This window comes from Protopterus annectens, chromosome 8.part0, assembly GCF_019279795.1.
Source record: "Protopterus annectens isolate FY-2018-M chromosome 8.part0, PAN1.0, whole genome shotgun sequence".
Classification (NCBI taxonomy): domain Eukaryota; kingdom Metazoa; phylum Chordata; order Ceratodontiformes; family Protopteridae; genus Protopterus; species Protopterus annectens.
Genome location: NC_056741.1, coordinates 815,149,859 through 815,170,871, shown reverse-complemented (window position 1 = coordinate 815,170,871; position 21,013 = coordinate 815,149,859). Strand labels below are relative to the sequence as shown.

Here is a 21,013-nt window from a genome sequence, read left to right as displayed (position 1 = left end):
CTATTACCTCATGACAGGTCTCTCAAACAAATAATGGCAACAGAGATCTTCAACCACTGGAACCAACCTTGCTGCCACCTCTTTACCTCCTACCTAAACAACAAAAGCAGCAGCTACTTTGCCATCATCCATCCATTGAGAGATTCTCTAGTCCACATTTTTATTTTTATTTTTTTTATTTATTTAACATTTGTTGACCGGGAAAGTCCGACTAGGTTCCACAGAGCCTGTTTTCAGCGGAGGCCTGGGGAGAAATGCTCCAGATGCATGTCTTTGGAATTTGGCCCCCAGATCTCCTATATAACTTTCCACTGATACAGTTCCGATCAGAATTCATTTAGAAAGTCACAAGGTGATCCTCATTGCTCATTCTGACCCCAGCAGGTATGGTTCGCTTTCATCTGGCCTCACTTACTGCACCTACTATGGGTGCTGGATCCCTTCCTGGATATATTGAGTCACCCATCCGAGATGCCTCTACTGGATCTTCAGACCCTAAAATTAAGTATATGGTTTCTCCAGTTTTAACAATAGCCAGACACACCAGGCTTTCTTCTCTTCTCAAAAAGACGTGACAAAAAAGACTTACAAGATGTCCATTTGCTCTTGGACCCTCTCTCAGCCTCTCTTCCATCGATACTGAAATTTCTTGCAGAACTTTTTCAGCAGAGTTCCAATTAGTCTATTATAAACATTTAGATGGATGTCATTTCAAATTTTCACATAGCATACAATGATTCATCTATTGCTTTGCTTAGGATAGCTAAAGCTTTTCTCAAAGGAACTTTCTTGATGAGCTCTTCTGTTTGAGATCTAGTCCCCCCATGGGATATCACATTGTTGCTTCAATCATTAACTCAAAAACCTTTCGAGCCCATGGCCTTAGCCGACTTAAAGTTCCTTTCTTGGAAGACCATTTTTCTGATTGCCATCACTTCTACTAGACGTGTTGTGGAGCTGCAAGCCACCTTTTCTGATATTCCACAAGGATAGAGTATCACTAAGAACAAATTCTTCCTTTCTCCCAAGGGTGTCATCTGAAACAAATTTAAATCAACACACTATCAATGTTAGTAATACCTTATGGTTTCAGACACATGCTATGAATTAGAAAGTTGAGTCTATGCATGTTTTTGGTCACATTTTTAGGCATTTTGATGATGGTAATAAAGAATTACTTAAACAATTGTGTACATCCTATGTTCATCCTATAATAGAGTATAATACACAGTTTTTCATATATAGTAAAGGATACTTGTTATTAATTGAGGGAATTCAATGCAAGTTTGCGAAGAGAATTCTAGGAATTAGAGGTAATTCCTATTATTTTAGGCTACAGAGTTTGGGCCTCTTGTTTATAAGTTACAGATACACATGAGGTAAACTATGTTTGGCCTTTAAAGCTGTAAAAAATGAACTTCATTTGACATTGAATATGGAATTAATTAATGCAGAGATACTACAGGGGCAATGTATTATGTATATGTAGTATCGGGCAAGTAATGCTGTTATTGTACTGTAGGGGCGCTCTGGGGAATTAGCAACATGTAGTGTTGGTTCTGTATTCTCTGGTAACTTGGGGGGTTTCCGGTGTATGTATGGCTATGGCGAAGTTGTGAACATGTAGCATGGGTGCGCACCTGAAGGCTCTTAATAAAGAACGGCCTTACAACTCCAGAACCGTGTGGTCTCGTTATTTCCCAGGATGTAACATATTGGCGACGAGGATGGGATGCCTCCGAGTCCGCTGCGAGTGAAAAGGCGGGGTGCAGTTAATGTCGGACGATGAAGAGACTGGGCCTGCCGGGGTTATGTCTGGTTCCATGTTGGGGTCGCTGGTTGCATACGACTGTCAGACCCAGACCTGGGAGGAGTATTGTGAAGTGTTGGAACATTTTTTTGAAGCAAACCAGATACTGGATGCGGGCCGGAAGCGAGCCATATTGCTGAGTTCGGTGGGCAGCAAGACGTACAGTCTGATGAGGAACTTATTGAGTCCTGATAAACCGGGGGATAAATCGTTCATGGAGTTGACGAGCTTGCTTCAGTCACATTATAACCCGAAGCCGAGTGCCATAGTCCAAAGGTTCAAGTTAAATTCAAGGACTAGGATGGCCAATGAAACGGTAATGGAGTATGTCGCAGTGCTGAGGGAACTGGCGCAACACTGTAATTATGGGGACAGACTGACAGAAATGCTACGAGATAGGCTCGTATGTGGCATTGCAGATGACCGCATACAACGCAGATTGTTAGCGGAGCCTGAGTTGTCGTTTGAAAAGGCCTTGAAGTTGGCACAGGCCATCGAGACGGCGAATAAAGACATTCGTGATTTACAACCAAGAGCCATCGAAGGGGTGGGGAGCAGGGGTGCTACCCCACTGCCAGTGCATAAAGTGGTCGGGGAGCATAAATCACCAGGGAAGTCTGGTCAGTATGCCTGTTATAGGTGTGGTGGAGAACATCTGTCAAGGAATTGTCGTTTTTTAAATGCAAAATGTCATGCTTGTGGGAAAAAGGGCCATGTGAAGAAAATGTGCCGATCAACGCCCTCTAGGGACCAGCCGAGAAAGGGGGAGGAAAAGAGCAGTATGATGGACAGAAAGGGAAACCGAAAAATAAAACGGCAGTATGCTCACCACATGCATGAAGGTGGAAATCAAAACACCAGAGAAGATGAGGAAGTGTTCACTATGTTTAACATGGAAGAGGCAAGGTGGGAAAGAGTTGATCCCATCATAACCCAGCTGGACTTAAATGGTAAAATGGTGCAGTTTGAAGTGGATACGGGATGTAGTGTGACGGTTCTGTCCAAGGTTGAGTATGGAAAGTTATGGCTAAAAGAAGCTCAGAAGCTGCGGGACTGTTCAGTGACTTTGAAAACATATACCGGTGAAACAGTTCCCACACTGGGGATGGTCAAAGTAACTGTCAAACATAAAGATAAAGTCAAACAGTTGCCAGTCATGGTGGTAGCAGGTAATGGACCAAACCTGTTAGGCCGAGCGTGGCTAAAGGAGCTGGAAATGGGGTGTCTACGGCTCCATAAAGTAGAACAGCAGGGGCTGGCCTTGCAAGATGTGCTGGGGAACAACAAAGAAGTGTTCAAAGAGGAACTGGGGACCTGGAGGGGTCCACCAGCAAAGATACACGTTAAAGAAAACGCAACGCCAAGATTTTACAAACCTCGACCCGTACCATATGCAATGAAGAAGAAAGTGGAGACTGAGTTGGAGCGACTCACCAAGCAAGGTATAATTGAACCAGTGAAGTTTTCGGAATGGGCGGCACCAATTGTTCCAGTATTAAAGCCAGATAATACTGTACGCATATGTGGTGACTACAAGCTAACAGTGAACCAAGTTTCGAAGCTGGAGCAGTATCCATTACCCAAGGTGGAGGATGTATTTGAAAAGCTGTCGGGAGGTGAAAGGTTTAGTAAACTGGACCTCAGTCAGGCATATCAACAAGTAGTTCTGGAAGAAGGGTCAAAGGCCTATGTCACCCTTAACACACACAAAGGGCTGTTCCGAGTCAATCGTTTACCTTTTGGGGTTTCCTCTAGTCCAGCTATTTTCCAAAGAATAATGGAGGGACTGGTGGCAGGAATTCCGAAGGTGGCTGTGTATCTGGACGACATCCTGTTAATGGGGAGGAACAATGGCGAGCATCTGGAGACTCTGAACGAGGTGCTAAGTCGACTGCGAGAGGCTGGTTTACGAGTAAAGAGGAGTAAATGTGCTTTCATGGTAAAGGAAGCAGAGTTCCTGGGTTACAAGGTGGATGCCTCGGGCCTACACCCCCTGCCAGACAAGGTAAAAGCCATCCAAGAGGCACCGGCACCCACAAATGTTACAGAGCTGAAGGCTTATTTAGGCTTACTCAATTATTATAACAGGTTCCTACCAAATCTGTCAACGCTGTTAGCTCCTTTACATAAACTGTTAAGGAAGGAGACCCTGTGGATGTGGCAGGAGGAACAAGACAAAGCGTTTGAGCAGTCCAAGGAACTAATGCAGTCATCAGAGGTTTTGGTACACTACGATAGTCACAAGGACTTAATTTTGTCATGTGATGCCTCACCGTATGGGTTAGGGGCTGTGTTGGCACACCGGATGCCAGATGGACAAGAAAGACCCATTGGGTTCATGTCACGCACCTTAACTCCAGCAGAGTCAAACTATTCCCAGCTAGACAAAGAGGGTTTGGCTGTAATGTTTGGAATTAAGAGGTTCCACAAATACCTCTATGGCAGGAAGTTTGCTGTGTGTACCGATCATAAGCCGTTGTTGTCACTGTTCAACGAGATGACGGCCGTGCCTCAAATGGTTTCCCCCCGAATTCAGAGATGGGCTGTAACATTGAGAGCTTATGAATATGAGATTGTTTATAAGCCCGGGAAACACCATAGCAATGCGGACGCGTTGAGCCGTCTGCCGCTACCGGGGCCTCCCCAGCGAGAGGAAAGGGAGGACCGAGTGTTGATGATGGAGGACATCACATTGGTGTCAGCAAAGGAATTGAGTGACTGGACACGAAAAGACCCGGTGTTGGCTAGAGTGTTTCAATGGGTCCAGCAAGGCTGGACAACACAACAACCTGATCCAGTTTTCCGGCCTTATGAGGTGAGGAAAACAGAGCTGAGTGTGCAAGATAGATGCGTGTTGTGGGGGGCACGAGTGATAATTCCGCCCCCAGGAAGACGTGCACTTTTACAACAGCTGCATCAGGGTCATGTGGGCATCACCCGAATGAAGGCCTTAGCACGAAGTTATTTCTGGTGGCCAAAGTTGGACCACGACATTGAAGTCGCTGTGAAAGAGTGTAAAACCTGTCAGCAGCATCGTAACTTACCTGTGGCGGCACCACTACACCCATGGGAGTGGCCGAGTAGACCTTGGCAGAGACTTCATATAGACTATGCAGGACCTTTTATGGGGGCAATGTTTTTGATAATAATGGATGCTCATTCTAAATGGATGGATGCCTACCCAGTCAAAACACCCACTTCCACCATGACCATTGAATGCCTGAGAAAGAGTTTCAGTAGCCAAGGATTACCCGAGACTATTGTATCAGATAATGCTTCATGTTTCATGAGTGAAGAGTTCAAGGGGTTCCTGGAAAAAAATGGCATTGTACATGTCACATCAGCACCGTACCATGCGGCTTCAAATGGCTGTGCTGAAAGGGCTGTCCAGACCTTTAAAGCGATGATGAAAAAGGCTGGAGACGGAAGTATGGCAGCTAAAGTATCAAGGGTGTTATTCAACTACCGCATTACACCCCAGTCTACCACGGGATTGTCCCCTGCCGAGATGTTGCAAGGACGGAGATTAAGATCCACGTTGGATCTGGTGCATCCAAACATCCGAGCTAAGGTAGAGAGGATACAGTGGAGACAAAAAGAACATCATGATCGACGACGGAGAGAGAGAAGTTTCCTGGAGGGAGATGCAGTGATGACGTGAAACTTCAGTTATGGACCTAAATGGGTTCCAGGGTTTATTGTCAAGAGCACGGGTCCCCTGTCGTACCAGGTGAGGTTGAATCGAGGTTTAATGGTGAGGAGACATGTGGACCAGATTCTGCGGAGTGCGCAGGAGAAGGACTCCATGGAACTGCAAGCCCCGGAAATGCCGTTTGTTTCGGGAGAAGGGCTCGCAGCGGCAGGAGGATCTCCGATCTTGGGGGCCGAGGGAGACCGCCGGGACTCGGAAGGAGAGGTTCCCAAGGATCCAACTGTTCCAGGGATGGACACACCGGTACCAGAGGTGGTAACTGTGACACCGGAGTCACCTAGGGTGGTACCATTGCGCCGTTCTAAGCGGGCACTGGTTAAACCTAGTTACTTGAAGGACTATCAATGTAACAATTGCATGTCTAGTTTAAAAGAGCAACCTAAATTCGATTGTGGGTAACCGTTTAATACTAGCCGGGTATTTAGGAATTAAGTACTAGATGGATTGTTTTGGCTTGCTCCCTTGTTTTTTCTGTTGTAAGGAAGCGTATTCAATGCTTAAAAGGGGAGGAATGTAGTATCGGGCAAGTAATACTGTTATTGTACTGTAGGGGCGCTCTGGGGAATTAGCAACATGTAGTGTTGGTTCTGTATTCTCTGGTAACTTGGGGGGTTTCCGGTGTATGTATGGCTATGGCGAAGTTGTGAACATGTAGCATGGGTGCGCACCTGAAGGCTCTTAATAAAGAACGGCCTTACAACTCCAGAACCGTGTGGTCTCGTTATTTCCCAGGATGTAACAGTATACATATAAAGTAAAACAATGTAGAGCTGTACTGAGAACTTGATATTTACTACAAGTAATGGCTCACTCATTTAATAGATTACTGTTACATATACATCAAGCTAGTACACTATATTTGTTTAAAAAGCATATTGATTCATGGCTGGGTGGGTGACAAAAGTCTGTTTCCTGATTACAGAGTCTGTGTTTTTGAATGGTTATTGACCTTAATGCAGTTTTAGGAAAAGTATGGACTTCCCTGTTTTTTGAACACATCCTTCATACATTAAATGTCCATAAACAGCTCAGATTTTACTTACATTGTACAAAAGACATCAGGAAGTCAGATCCGCTATGTCTCCTTTTCCAAAATAAAACTAGGACAACATGTATCAAAAATCACACTTTCTAAGTGGCTGGTGGATTGCATTTTTTTTTTGTTTTCAAAACATGAGGGTTGCCTTTGCATTCAAAGCCTAAGTCTCAATCTACCAGAGCAATAGTCACCTCGACATTATTTGCAAAAAAGTTCCTGTCAGTGACATCTGAGCAGCAGCAACTTGGTCAACAGCTCACATACGTTTGTATCTGATTATAAATTGGATGTGCAATCTAGAAATTGAGCATCCTTTGGCTCTGCTATTTTCAGGAATGCCCTTCCTTGAATCCACCCAGACCTTTTTAATCAGCTTGGGAATCTATCGCAAATTTTGAATCAGGTGAAAATAGACAACATCAGATATGAAAGTTATGTACTCACCATAATGATAGAGCTGTGTTGTTTCATTTTCATCTGGTTCAACATTCCTCCCTCCTCCCGCCTTCCCCCTTCCAAATTGCCATCTTGCATCTTCTAGAGCTCAAACAGACCTCAATTAAGATTCTGTTTGCTCCACATCACCTGCCCTAAGTGTGGAATGCTTTTGGATCTTTTTTTTCCATTCCATAATATTTGGTCTATATAATTAAAGTAGTCAGCAAACTCGATCTGACGTAAATCAGTTGGAGGGAATTATGGGTATGGGAAGAGTCAGAGCTCTCAGAAACAATACTTTAATATAAGGTGCTGAGGTCAGATCTGACAACCCAAACAGTGAACTGGACAAAAATGAGACAACACAGAGCTACCGTTATGGTAAATACATAACTTTCATTTTCTTATGCTCTTCTTCTGTCTGTATCATTGTTTTATTAACATTATCAAATGTTTGCCTTCTCTCCACAAAAAGTGTAGTTTATTTACCACAATAGTAGATCTTCAAACAACTCAATGCTACAATAGCGATTGCAATGTGCAATGCATCCTACCTAGGATACTATACATCCAGCCAGTTTACAAAGTTTCATCCTCCATCCTCACACACTGTACATAGTTCATACATAAATACTAGGCAATCTGTCTGCAGACTATTATATGCCTAGCCAGTATCAAGACAGGATAAAAGGTAAGACTCAAATCCTTTAACTTGTGTATGTATGGTAAACACCATTACCCTTATGCTACCTCAACCCATTCTTAGCATGAGAATGTTCCAGTTTAAGAAGGAAATGGTCATGCCAAAACTCAGAGCTTTCCTACCTACTATAGAGAAGTAGAAGCCTAAAATTGTCAATAAGTTCATATCAGAAGAGCAAAAAATATAGAGGTACCTCAACCTGGGCAGGAGAGGTCATATTGGAGATGATGGGAGGGAAGATGCCAATACTGCAACATTGGTTGTTGGTCTATTTAAGGATCTATTGTTTTATGTAAACTCTTAAAAAGAAATTTACTTGTAGTAGTAAGGCTGTCGTATACATAGGGATGTGCACCCAGTGTCCTTGTTTTTATATTGGTAAAACCATTAATGCTCTTAGGAGCAGAATGTACCAACATTTTTGTGATATTAAAAAACAGGACATAAAAAATGTTTTGGCTGTGCACACTATTAACAATGTGGGACATAATTTTAGGTTTTCAGTTCTGGAACAAGTCACATTAGGAGACAGAGGTGGTCCTCTGAATGATTTTTTGGAAAATAGGGAACTTAGATGGCAGCTAAGAACCAATGCAACACTATTTCCAGGTTTAAACACCAATATATCCATCATCTCTACCCTTAGATTAAAATCTGAGGGTTATTTGTGAATAATAATAAAAATAAAAAGAAAAGAACCAATATTTGAATGTGTCTTGAAATCATATATTTTCTAATGATGCACTAAGTTGTGATTTTAAATGATTTATTTAACTTTAGGTATGTTTAAGATGAAATAACATTTACTGAATTTTTTCAAGTATCTTAATGGGGTTGATTTATTTAATGTGATTTATTGTGATGTCATTAATTGAGAAGGGGTGTGTGTGTATAAAAAGGGTCAGGTTCATTGTGTATGTGTATTCTGAAGAAATTTTTATTAAAAAACGAAAGCGTTAAATACAAGGACAGTGTGGATCTCGTCTTTCTTTCCTTGTGTTTATAGAGAAGTAGAAGCCTAAATTGTCAATAAGTTCATATCAGAAGAGCAAAAAAGATAGGGGCACCTCAACCTGGGCAGGAGAGATCATATTGGAGATGATGGGAGGGAGGATGCCAATACTGCAGCATTGGTTGTTGGTCTATTTAAGGATCTATTGTTTTATGTAAACTACACAACTATACTAGGTTCTTCATTAGATTACTGTTGCAGTAGCCAGTACAATATTGGAAAATTGCCAAACATAAGGAAGATAGGGTGGATGAAGAAGAAATGAAGTCCCGGATTCTCTGAAGTAAAGCAACTCCTGCTTTGAAAATAGAACTCAATTTGTAGTGTTTGGAGAAAATGTGAACAAAAGGCAAAATAGTTGTTTTTAGAAAAGATTTGACTCTCTCTTTCACGAAAGCCTCAGATATGGTCTTTGCTCTAGTAGACTGAGTTTTGATGTTCTGATAGAGTTTTTGTCACGGTTAGAGTAGCAGAACTGGACAGCATGGGAAAGCCATTCAAAAATGGTTTCTTTAGGTTCTGGTTCAGGTTAGTTTTGTTCAAATAATAAATTTAATGTCTGGCTATCCAAGCAATAGGGAATTCTGTATTCTCCTTGTTTTAAGAGTTAGGATAGAAAAGAGAAAGTTGGATACTCCGAGTAAATTTTAAGAGAGAACTTCAGGCATAAAGAAAGGGTTGGTTCTGTGATTTGCCCTATCTTTCCGAAAGATCAAAAAGGACTGGATAGATATGAAGGCCTGCAACTCAGACACCTGTCTGGCAGAGCTATCAGTGGGGCAGTCTTCACAGTCAGAAAAAATTTAGAGAAGAACTGGCTGCAAGTTCACAAATAGTTAACTTCTCAGAATGAAATTTACAACCCAAGGAAACATCTTTTTTCATGGTGGCCTGATATGCAAACTCCCATTTAAAAATTGACTTGAGACTGAAAGAAGGGGCTGAATATAGATAGGATGACGCGGCCAAGGGATGTACCTTTATTGAACTGTACACCTTGCCAGAAATGAAGAATTCATACAGGTACTAGAGAACTCTGATTGAGGTGGGCCCTGTCCTCTATTTTGGTATCAAGAAAATAATTTCCATTTGGCTAAGTAAGGTTTTCTTGCCTCCTCTTTCAACACCTGCTACATATCCTGAGGAGGGAAAAGGTACCTAAAAGAGAGCAAAAGCATATCACCCACTAAGCTAGATTGCCATTTTAAATGTTGGGATGAATCAAGGATCTGTTGTCCTGTAAGTCCAATCTGTGAGGAAATATTTGGTGATTGCCTCTGGCCAGTTACTGGAAAAGGAAAACCAATGTTTCTAGGGCCAAAAGGAGTCACCAGGTTCATCTCTGGTAAGTCCTTCTTGAGCTTTTCAAGGACTTTGGAAATCAGAGTAAAGGCATAAAGAAACATCCCCAGCCAGAAGATGATTGAGAATGCATCTGTTCTGCAGGCAGTTTTCCAGTGTGTCCTGGAACAGAACTGTTTTAGTTTTCTATTTGGCTAGGAGGCAAAGAAATCAGTTTGAGGAGTTCCCTATTGGTGAACTACTTGCAGGAAGACTTGTGGGTGTAGCATCTACTTGTGCGGATCTATCCTCGATCTGCTCAAAGAGTCTGCTAGTGTGTTCTACTCTGACATAGGTTGCCTGTAGGGTTAAAGTTGTGCTGAACTTCTTTGTCCAAGGCAATCATGGCTAGACTGCAAAGGGAGTAAGATCTTGGTTCCCCCTTTTTATGTACTACAATGCTATGGTGTGCTCTGGGATCATCTTCAGGAGACCAGAGTTGATTTAGGACATTCAGAGCCTTTGTGAGGGCTGTAATTTCCTTATAGTTTGTATGTTTGCATTGCTGCTCCCAACCCTCCTGGACCTTGACACTTTAAGAAACATCCCCCAAAGCAAATTCTGAGGGGTATTTGGCCACTGACTGAGAGGAGGTTGAGAATAAGGAACTCCTGGATTAACTAGGACATGGTTGGTCCACCAAAGGAGTTCCTCCTTCTTAAAGCATATGAATTGAAGCCACAGGATGAGTGCTAGCTCACAAGAGATTTGAGGATCTATTGCATCTTCCACATGTGGAGCCTGGCAAGTAGGATAAGAATGCTAGAGATGGCCATAAATCATAGAACTCAGAATTCTCTTGCAGAAGATATTTTATCTTCTAATGAGAAAGACTGGAGTAGTAATAGTAAGAATGCATTTTTTCTTGAGGAAGGAAAGACTTCACTAAATAGATATCTAGAAGACATCCTGTGGGAGGAAAGCTATCCTGTGACATCTAAGCTGACTTAAGTGTTAAGACTCCTGGTGAACTGTATAAATCTCAGAGTGGCATCCAGGTAAAGGTATATGTGTGTGCCTTGAAGCTGTGAGCTGTCACTGGGACAAGGCACTTGGCGATGAGTCTTAGGGTGGTAAACAGACCAATGAATAAAGAAATAAATTGAAAATGCAGGCCTAAAGCAGAAAACTTTAACAAAACTGTAATTTATGAGAATGTGTAGATAAGCATCTTTCAGATCCAGGCTGACCATGAAAGCATGAGCTAGAATGAGAAGAAAGAGAGTTTGCAGCATCAACCTTTTGAATTTTGAAAGGTAAAGAAAACTGTTCAGTTTGGAAGGATCTAAAATGGGCCTTAAGTTCCTTTCTTCTATGAACCACAAAAGTCTTGATTAAAAGCATTTTCCCCATTGGTGTGTGTGGTGGGGTGGGGCTGGCTTTATGACCCATTGAAATAGAAGTTCTGAAATGATATGGGACAGAAGATAATATTTGTCCCTTGCAGGCTGTGGAATTATGGAATGGGAGGGGATGCCTACTGGATCTTGTGTCCTAAGAATGTGATGTTATTAACTGCCTAGCTACAAGACCTAGCGAAAGATTACCTTAAAATTTGAGAGGAAGGGCAGTGGGCAGAAGGCACGGTTAGCATACTTTTTTGTTTTTGAAAGGAGGATCCTTGAGGACCCCCCCCCCCCCAGCTTTCTTTTTAGTGTCTCCTTCCAATTTATTTTTAAACTGTTGCTTGAAAGATGTTTACAGGTCTAACATTTTAAAAACTGGCCCTGGATTAGAAAGACAACTTCTTTTGGACCATCCAAGATGGTTACACATTGAGTAACAGCTTAATTCTGTCTCTCCCAGTCTGGAAACAGAAACTTAGCAGAGAAGGCCAATGGACCTAGATTTTTGGGTAAATTTCAGTAAATGGCTACTAAGTGCACTGCCTGGATGCTAGAAAAAAAAAGAAATATAAAGGACCAGGAGGAAAATCAGCTACAAAAGGTGAGACAAACAGACTGGGAGGAGGACTGCAGTTGCTTAGCAGGAAGCAGTGCAAGTTCCAGACATGACTTCCAGTAACCTAGAAGAGAGTATAAAGCAGCTGCACACAGACCTGGTTAAAATAAGTGAAACACTGATGGAGTATATAGGTTCATAGATTGGTACTAGGCTATTGGCCCTAGGGCCTATACAAGCCTAGCCATAACAATTCCCTGGATATTTCTTCCCACAGTATTTACTTCCCTGGACCCCTTTCTAGCAGGGCGACTGACATGATCCCCGAGGTGAATTTCCTATCTCCCATCCAATCGTCAAGGTTCCTTTTGAAGAGGGCTAAGGAGGCGCTCTGCTTGACATGAAATCACAGTCTATTCCAGAGTATGGGGAGTCTCTGGGTCAGGAACCTATCCCTCCAGCATGTTTTGTTCATTGTGATGACAAGGTTTAGATCCCTAGAGCGTGTGGCTCTGAGGGATTGGGATTTCTTTAAGTGGAGCATGCCCAACAGCTCAGGGTTTGACATGGCCTTATATGTTAAGCAGAGATCACCTCTGAGTAGACGATATGCCACAGAGTATAGCTGGAAATTTTTTTAGACAGTCAGCATAGGGTATCTGCTTTAGGCCTGTGATTCTTTCAGTAAGGTATTTCTGCAGCCTTTCCAGGTGTTGCAGATGTCTTGTGAGGTATATACCAAACGGGGCGTTGTACTCTATAATGGGTCTAATGAGGGATGAGTACAATAGGACAATGACCTCCTTTTTTTCTCGATGAAAAGCCCTTAGTGATGAGGTGTGCCACATAGAAGGATTTCCTGACTGTTGTGGCGATGTGGTTATCGAAGGTGAGACCACTGTCCACCTGTGTCCCTAAGTCTGTCATCACACATACTAACACAAAGAATAAAAAGCTACTTCACATATATTGCTATACACCATATGACCAACATTACATAAATTATTCAATTCCCTTTTTTAACAAGAAACAGCTTTATTAAACCATCACTTACAACATAAGCAATCATGCATTTATATAAATGAAAATAAACCATAGTGACACAATTTCAGTTGCAAACATTATACTTTACAAACTGTGCCAACACAACTGTAGCTGCAAACATTATACATTACTTTTAATATATCCAGACATTGTCAGTCAGCCATTACATAGTTCATTCAAATCCTGCCTTCTTTTAAACCTTGTTCCTCCTCTGCATGTATTGATCCCACATTTCCCATTTTTTCCTATGTAGTTTGTTCCTACCCTTTTCTAAAGATCTCACTTCTAGTTGTTTTATCTCTGTTACTGTATTCACTACTTCTAATATAGTTGCTTTAGGTTTTGATTTCCATTTTTTAATAATTGCTTTTTTTTGCAGCCACCATAATTAGACACAAAAAGCCCTTACCATGTCTAGACAATTCCAATTCTGTATCATAGCTCAGAAAAATCATCTCCCTTGTCACACCAATCCACCCATCCAGCATCTTCAACAGTACATCCTGCAGGAAATCCTTAATATCTACCAACCCACAGCACTCCCAGAAAATATGTTCTCAAGTACCTCTTTCTTCCCTGTCACACCTCCAACATTTGGGGTATAAAAATATCTGTGTAAACATCTCCAAGCAAAAATCCTAAATCTTCTAGATTTTGTTGCATATTTGGGAGACATACATATATCCTCCCATTGTTTCTTTGTGAATTGCTTATCTCTCCTCCCAATCATTTCTAACCTCCTCTGACTGATTCTTATAGCTATCATGCAATATTTTATAAGCTCTACTAATTATTCCTTTTTAATGGCAGCTTCTGTTCAAGATTCTACTAAAACCTCTACCAGTGCTGGTCTTTTGTTTAGGATCTCCCTATTTCTTTCCCTTCGCCTATACTCTGACATCAATCCTTGATATGGAAGGCAATCTCTAACCTGCAGTCCAAATAAGTTCTTGGTATCTTCCCATTCTATTACCATTCCCTCTCTAGTTATTTGCTCCCAATACCTAAGTTTCTTTCCCAGTTTCCTCCAATAAATTCCAGCCCTCTATCTTGCCTATTGTCTGTATCCCTAATTGCAGTCATCCTTATCAGCAGAATCTCCTTTCTCCATTCTTGTGTTGGCTTAGTTCTTAGAATACTTTCTGCTACTTTATGGGTATAATATTCTGTATGAATATTGTTATTCTCCTAAAAGGTCTGCATCCAAAACCTCAGTCCCTCCCTGTTTCTTGAGCATCCCCCCTATTTTAACATCATCCCTTTCCACTTTGAATTATAGTTTTCTGCTTGTGCTTTGTATAGTTGCCTTAACTGTGTAGCTTTGAAATACCCCTTCAAATTGGGTAATCCCAGTCTGCCATTTTTTACTGGAAGAATCAGTTTATCCCACTTGACTCTTGCTGTCTTCATACACACCCATTTCAATACGAAATCATGATTATAAGGGTTTATGCTTATAGTGGCCAAACAAATGGCAAAATGGATAGATATGGATCAATGTGGTTTTGTGGAGGGGAAGCAAACATTTGACATTAACAGAACAGTAATGATCCAGAAGGAAGCAGAATGTAAGAAAACACCACTATTGATGTCTTGATTACTGTCTTGATACAGAGAAAGCATTTAACAGAGTAAGCTGGGACTATATGAGCAGAGCAATGGAAGCATTTGCATTCCCTGATAAAATTACGATTAGGAGAATATAGGAGGGATCGGAGGTGAAAATTAAAGTGGGTGGGGTCCTCTCTGACAATCTTCTCTTGAGCAGAGGAACCAGGCAGATATGTCCTCTCTCCCCTTTATTTGCATTATATTTAGAACCATTGGCAAAGAAAATAAGAGACTCAAAAATTCAAGGATATAATTGGTATGGCAGTCAAGAAAAGCTGGCTCTATTTTCGGATAACATTGTTTTATACCTGACAAAACCAGAAAGGGATGTTACAGTGCTATAGAACATACTGAGACAGTTTAAAATTTTTGGGGATACAAAATTAATACAGCTAAAACAAAAACAGCGGCAGTAAATTATGTACCCACATACAAATTGGTTCAGCAATATCCATACTTATGATAAAATGAAGAATTTAGGAGTATGAATTAAAAATTATACAGGTGTGGCAGCTAAGGATTTGTGGGAAGACACTAAACAAAAGATAATACAAAAACTGAGAAAATAGAAGCTCTGTTATATGGATATCGATAGTAAGATACAAGTAATAAAAATATTTTTAGTCCCTTTAGTCTTATACACAGGTCAGGCATATTTTTATCAACCAAAGTAGAAGTTTTGGATAGCAATCAAAGAGCTGAAAGATTTTACCTGGGAGTGGAAGATGGCAAGAGTCAAGTGGGATAAGCTTTTTCTTCCAATAGAACAGGGTGGATTGGGATTACATGAGTTGAAGAGATATTTCAGAGCAACACAGTTAAGGCTCCTGTACATAGCACAAGCAGAAAACTATAATTCAAAGTGGAAAGATATGATGATGAAACAGTGGGAAAGCTCCAGTAACAGTGAGAGACTGTGATTTTGGATGCAGACCTTTAAGGAGAACAACAATAATCATACAGAATATTATATTCATAAAGTAGCAGAAGGTATTCTAAGAACTAAGCCAATATGGGATTGGAGAAAGCAGATTTTGCTGATATCAATGACTACAATTAGGGATACAGATAATAGGCAATAGGGGGCAGAAATATATTGAAGAAAACTGCCAAATGAACCAAGGTATTTCGGAGCAAATAACTAGAGAGGTAAAGGTAATAGAATGGAAACACTAAGAAACTATTTGGACTGCAGGTTAGAGATTACCTTCTATATTAAGGTTTGATATCAGATTATAGGCAAAGAGAAAGAAATAGGGGGTCATAAATGAAAGACCAGCACTGGCAGTGTTTTTAGTAGAATCTAGAACAGAAGTTGCAATTAAGAAAGGAATAATTAGTAGACCATATAAAATATTGCATGATAGCTATAATAATCAATCAGAGGAGGTTAGGAAGGATTGGGAAGAGAGATTGGATAAGCAATTCACAGAGAAACAATGGTGGAATATACGCATGTCTCCTAAATATGCAACAAAATCTAGAAGATTTAGAATCTTTGCCTGGAATCGTTTACATAGGTATTTTTATGCCCAAAGCAGGCACTAAAGAATTTTTCCTCAGGTAGACAGCAAATGTTGGAGGTCTGACAGGGAAGAAGGAGGTAATTGGCAACATATTTTCTAGGAGTGTAATAGGTTGGCTGACTTTAAAGATTCCCTGCAGACTGCATTGTCAGAGATGCTGGGTGTGTAAATTGGAGTAACTATGGAAATTATTTTTTGAGCTATGATACAGAATCGGAATTGCCTAGACATGATAAGGCCTTGCTGAGTCTAATTATGATGGCTACCAAAAAAGCAATTACTAGAAAATGGAAATCAAAATCTATACCAACTTTACTAGAAGTAATGAAGATAGTAACAGAGATAAAACAACTGGAACTATGATCTTTAGAAAAGGGTAGGAGTAAATTACATAGGAAAAAATGGGAAATGCGGTATCAGTACATGCAGAGGAGGAACAAGGTTTAATAGAAGGCAGGATTTGAATGAACTATGTAATGGCTGACTGACAATGTCTGGATATATTAAAAGTAATGTATAATGTTTGCAGCTACAGTTGTGTTGGCACAGTTTGTAATGTATAATGTTTGCAAATGAAATTGTGTCACTACGGTTTATTTTCATTTATATAAATGTAAGATTGCCTATGTCATACATGATAATTTAATAAAGATGTTTTTTGTTTAAAAAAAAAAAAAAAAGAAAATTTCTTTGGTATTTATGAATGGGCAAGAAGAACAGTTGCTTTAACTCTTCATGTAAACTTGCCTCTCCCTCTTCCACTTTTTTTTTCAGAAGGCCTTTTTCTGGATAGGCATTTAACATTTGTGTCTTTACATCCCCCTGGAAAATGTTAAATGTTTATTCAAGCATTTCTTCTCATGACAGTTCTAGAAGTAGTGGCATCATTTGCACATATGATAGAATGTTAACCTGAGATGCATAATTGACCATTTCCAAAGAATGGATTTTTGTAAACATTTTTATTAACTTCATACATTCTCAATGATTTTCCCAGCATACCTCCAGTGATTGCTATCTACCAGAGGAAAAATTCTGTAAAGTCTGCTTGGGATATATAAATACTTAAAAAAAGCACTTCCATGCAAAAATCCTAGACTTTCTGTACTTTTGGGAGCCATACAGACCTCTTCCCAATCTTTTTAACCTGTTCTGATTATTTCTATTTTTTCCTCAAATATTTTTATTTTTAATTAAAATAACATTTACGTAATATTTTTAAATATAATTTTAAACAACTATATACAATATTTACAATAGCCTGACTTTCAGTTATATACACTGTATGTTATTAAATATAGAATTAACAGATCAGTTATCAGAAATGCAATATTGACTATTGCAGAGTGTCCAACAAAGATGTAACTTTCTTCCAAGGATTATTTACCAGTGACCTGGGATAGATTCGTACTTCTTTGATTTTTATTTCCATCAATGCGGTTGTCTTCAGTAAAGTGTAGAATTCTTCCAAGGTCAAGGGTGTATTTGAATTCCATCTTCTGGTTACGCATTTCCTAGATATAGCAAATATTGTCCATAACAAATACATATTTGTCTTATTCAGGAAGGGACCTTCATTTACATTTAGTATAATCAATACTTTAGTTAAGGAAAATGATTCATTAAATAAAGCTTGTAAAAAATGATTGATTCTATTCCAATATGATTTAATTTTATTACATTCATAAAAAATGTGAATCCAGTCTGCTTTATTTAGCTTTTCACACCTCCAGCAAAAAACATTTGTAGTAGTACTGATCTTTTTAATTATATCTGGTGTTAAAAATGCTCTATGTAAGTTTTTCCAGTTAAATAGTTTCCAGTACTGTGTGTTAGAGGTGTAATTAACTGATAGTAAGATGTTAGTTTTAATTTCTTCTAACTGCAGTGACTGACCTTTTGTTAAGAACTGCCAGTATGATGGTTTGGGAATTGTTTTATATGTCATTAACTCTTTATATAAATTTGAAATGGAATTTTTCTTTTCACAACTATTATATATAAATTCATACAGAAAACTTATTAGATTTGGAATATCTTTAAATGAGGCATTAATTAATCTGCATAAATCTTGAGTGTACATTAGAATGCTTTGTAAGGTTAACCAGTCCTGTGTTGGAATATTGTAAGCAGTTTTTATCATATGTATATCTAAAACATTAAATTTATTTACACATTGAAACCAGCATAAGAATCCATTTTGTTTCCAGGAGGTTAATGTTTCCCTATATATTTTGTGAGGAAAGTTCTTAGTGATGGTAAATGGGGTTAAAAGGTCAAACTAAAGTTTTAGATCTATGTTTGCATTGATAAGTTTCCTAAAGGAATTGATGTTTCTGATTATTTCTTAAGGTTATTGTGCAATATTTTATGTGCAGTTCTAGGTATCACCTTTGGTTAAAGAACAGCTTCCATTCTAGATTCAACTAAAAATTCAGCAAGAACTAGTCTTTCACTCAGCACTCCCATATCACTTTCTCCTTGTTATCAATACCTGTTCGGGATTGCAGTCTATAACCAGCAGTTCTAACTTCTGCTTGGCCTCATCCCTCTCAATTACTTTTAATACGTCACAATTTTTATATCATCCCTTCCAGTCATAGCTATTAATTATTCAACCTCATCTTCCTCTAATCTTGGCATACTTAAGTCTTCCATAAATATTTCAATTTGTGATTTTTTTCTGGTTTCCACATTCCTCTATTTATACAAATTATCATACAATTTCCAAAATATATCTGATATCTCTATAGCCTGTCTTGTTTGTTTTCTTGTCATGGGCTTCCTAAATTTGGCTGCAACTCTTTCAACTTTCAGTTGTCAAAGTTATTGTGCTAAGAGTTTTTGTGATCTTTAGTTATCAGAAATATTTACTCAACTGAAACCTTTTGGAATTCATGAATAATATGCAAATACTCCCCTATTTTCACTTTATCACTCAGGAATTGTTCCTATTTTTGTTCTGTGAAATTTCTCTTATTCAGCAATACTTTAAGCCTTCTCAACCCCTCTAAGTAATTTATACGGCTTCTTTCTCATATCTTTCTCTCTTATTTCTACCATATATTTAAACTGTTTTCATTTTATCCAATTCCCTACCTATCCCTTCTAAAGGGGTGATTATTTTACCTAATACCTCTCAAGTAATTTCCACTATCCAGTCCTTAAATTTCTCTCTTTTTAATAAATAAGAAAGTGCCAATGTCTCATTTTGTACTTCATTGCTGTCTCTCTTTAGTATAGCATGATCAGAAATAGTTCCGGGATGTGTTTAAAGCTTTTAATTGAATACCCATGCTCCTGCGAAATTTAATGCCTATCCAGTGTAGGCAGTTATTGTACCTCGGGGATAACAAATTCTGTCTAAGCTCATGCTAGTAAATTCTCATCTTTCATTCCAAATATTCTCATATAGTATTGCAGAATTTTACTGTCTTTTGATGCATTTTCACTTTAGGTCTCATTAATACAGCCTCACTATTGCACGTCATGTTGCAGTCTTCACCGATAAATAATATTCCCCGCTGAAATCTAAATATTTCCCCCAAAATTGTTTTAAATTTTGTAATAGTAGTTTTTGTTGTAATATAAATATATGCCAGTGTAGTCATCATTTCCTGTCAATAACTCTATGTTACCACAGATCTACCATTATTGCCTTCCTTTTCCTCATCTGGCTATTGGCGTCCCTGTCCCATTCAGTATTATTACCCTCCCTTTTCCTTTGTCCCTGACATCCTGCTGAACATTCATTCTGAAATCCTTTCTTTGCCAAATTCACATTCTTATTTTTATCAATATTTGTCCCTTGTAACATTGCTAACTGCACCCTACACCTCTTAATATAAACAGTCCTTTGTCTTTTGTCTATATTGGTAATGTTGTTTACATTCCACAATAAAACTGATAAGAAGCTGTTACTTTCACGTATTCTGCATGACAATTTTTTTAAATACAAGTTTCCAGCTTGCAACTTAACATGCACACATTAATGCTTGGCAGGATGATCTTGTATCTCTTTTTGAATCCATGTTACATTTTCCCAGACTTTTTTTTGCTTCAAAAAGAAAAAAATAATACTCTAGAAACTAAATTTCCCCTCATGCACAGGTAACTATCTGTCCTTGTCCTGTCTCCATTTCCCACTCGGATTTGAAAAACAGCTTGAATACATCCAGTTAATGGATTTGTAGTTTTAAGAAAACAAACAGTGGTTAACCTAAAGTGAATAAACTAAAATGTGTACCTAAAGCTGATAAGGATGCAACTACTTGTAAATGTATTCACTTCTCCCACTATCAAACTTTCATGATTTTCATTGAACTACTTTGCCAGTTCACCTTTAAATGCAGTCATTTTCCTTTGAACAATACAAGCATAAATATTGCAACATATCAAATCTCTCTTTTTTTCCCATGTCCATATATTTTTTTATACTTTTCAAATATCTCCTGGTTTTGTTTATATTTTCGCACTTCCTCAGATACTTTTTTCCAAACAGGTTAAGGTTACTTGATCTATATACTGTTTTTCACAAATCTGTTGTATCAATGAACACAAATTTTCATTTGAAGCTTTAACAGTTTTTCTTGCGAAAGTATTTTTCTTTCCTCTAATTTCTGTCTTAATCGTTTTGTATATCTTGTGTCTGGAAATTCTGGGCTTTTTACTAATAGTAACAATACATAATTTCTTTCTTATCTTCAATAGTCCACTTTATCACCTTTATGGCTCTGCCTTGGCCTGTTAGATTTTGTGATTTTTGTGGACTGCTACTTCCTTCTACAACAGAGAGGGCCATCCTCCTCCTGGGCCTGACTTGGTCCCATTGTAGGAATGTTTCCATATTTTGAGGATTTTACGCTGTCATCTTTT

General features: G+C 39.0%; 1 protein-coding gene across 1 annotated transcript in view; it reads left to right on the top strand.

Annotated features, from left to right (window-relative positions):
• The window catches only part of LOC122808349 (uncharacterized protein K02A2.6-like), a 55,229-nt gene extending 35,580 nt beyond the window's left edge, over window positions 1–19,649 (top strand). The window contains 2 exon segments of the mRNA XM_044079315.1: window positions 1,837–5,777; window positions 19,596–19,649. Coding sequence (XP_043935250.1) covers window positions 1,837–5,777; window positions 19,596–19,649 — 3,995 coding nt within the window.
• The last annotated feature ends 1,364 nt before the right edge of the window (window positions 19,650–21,013 follow it).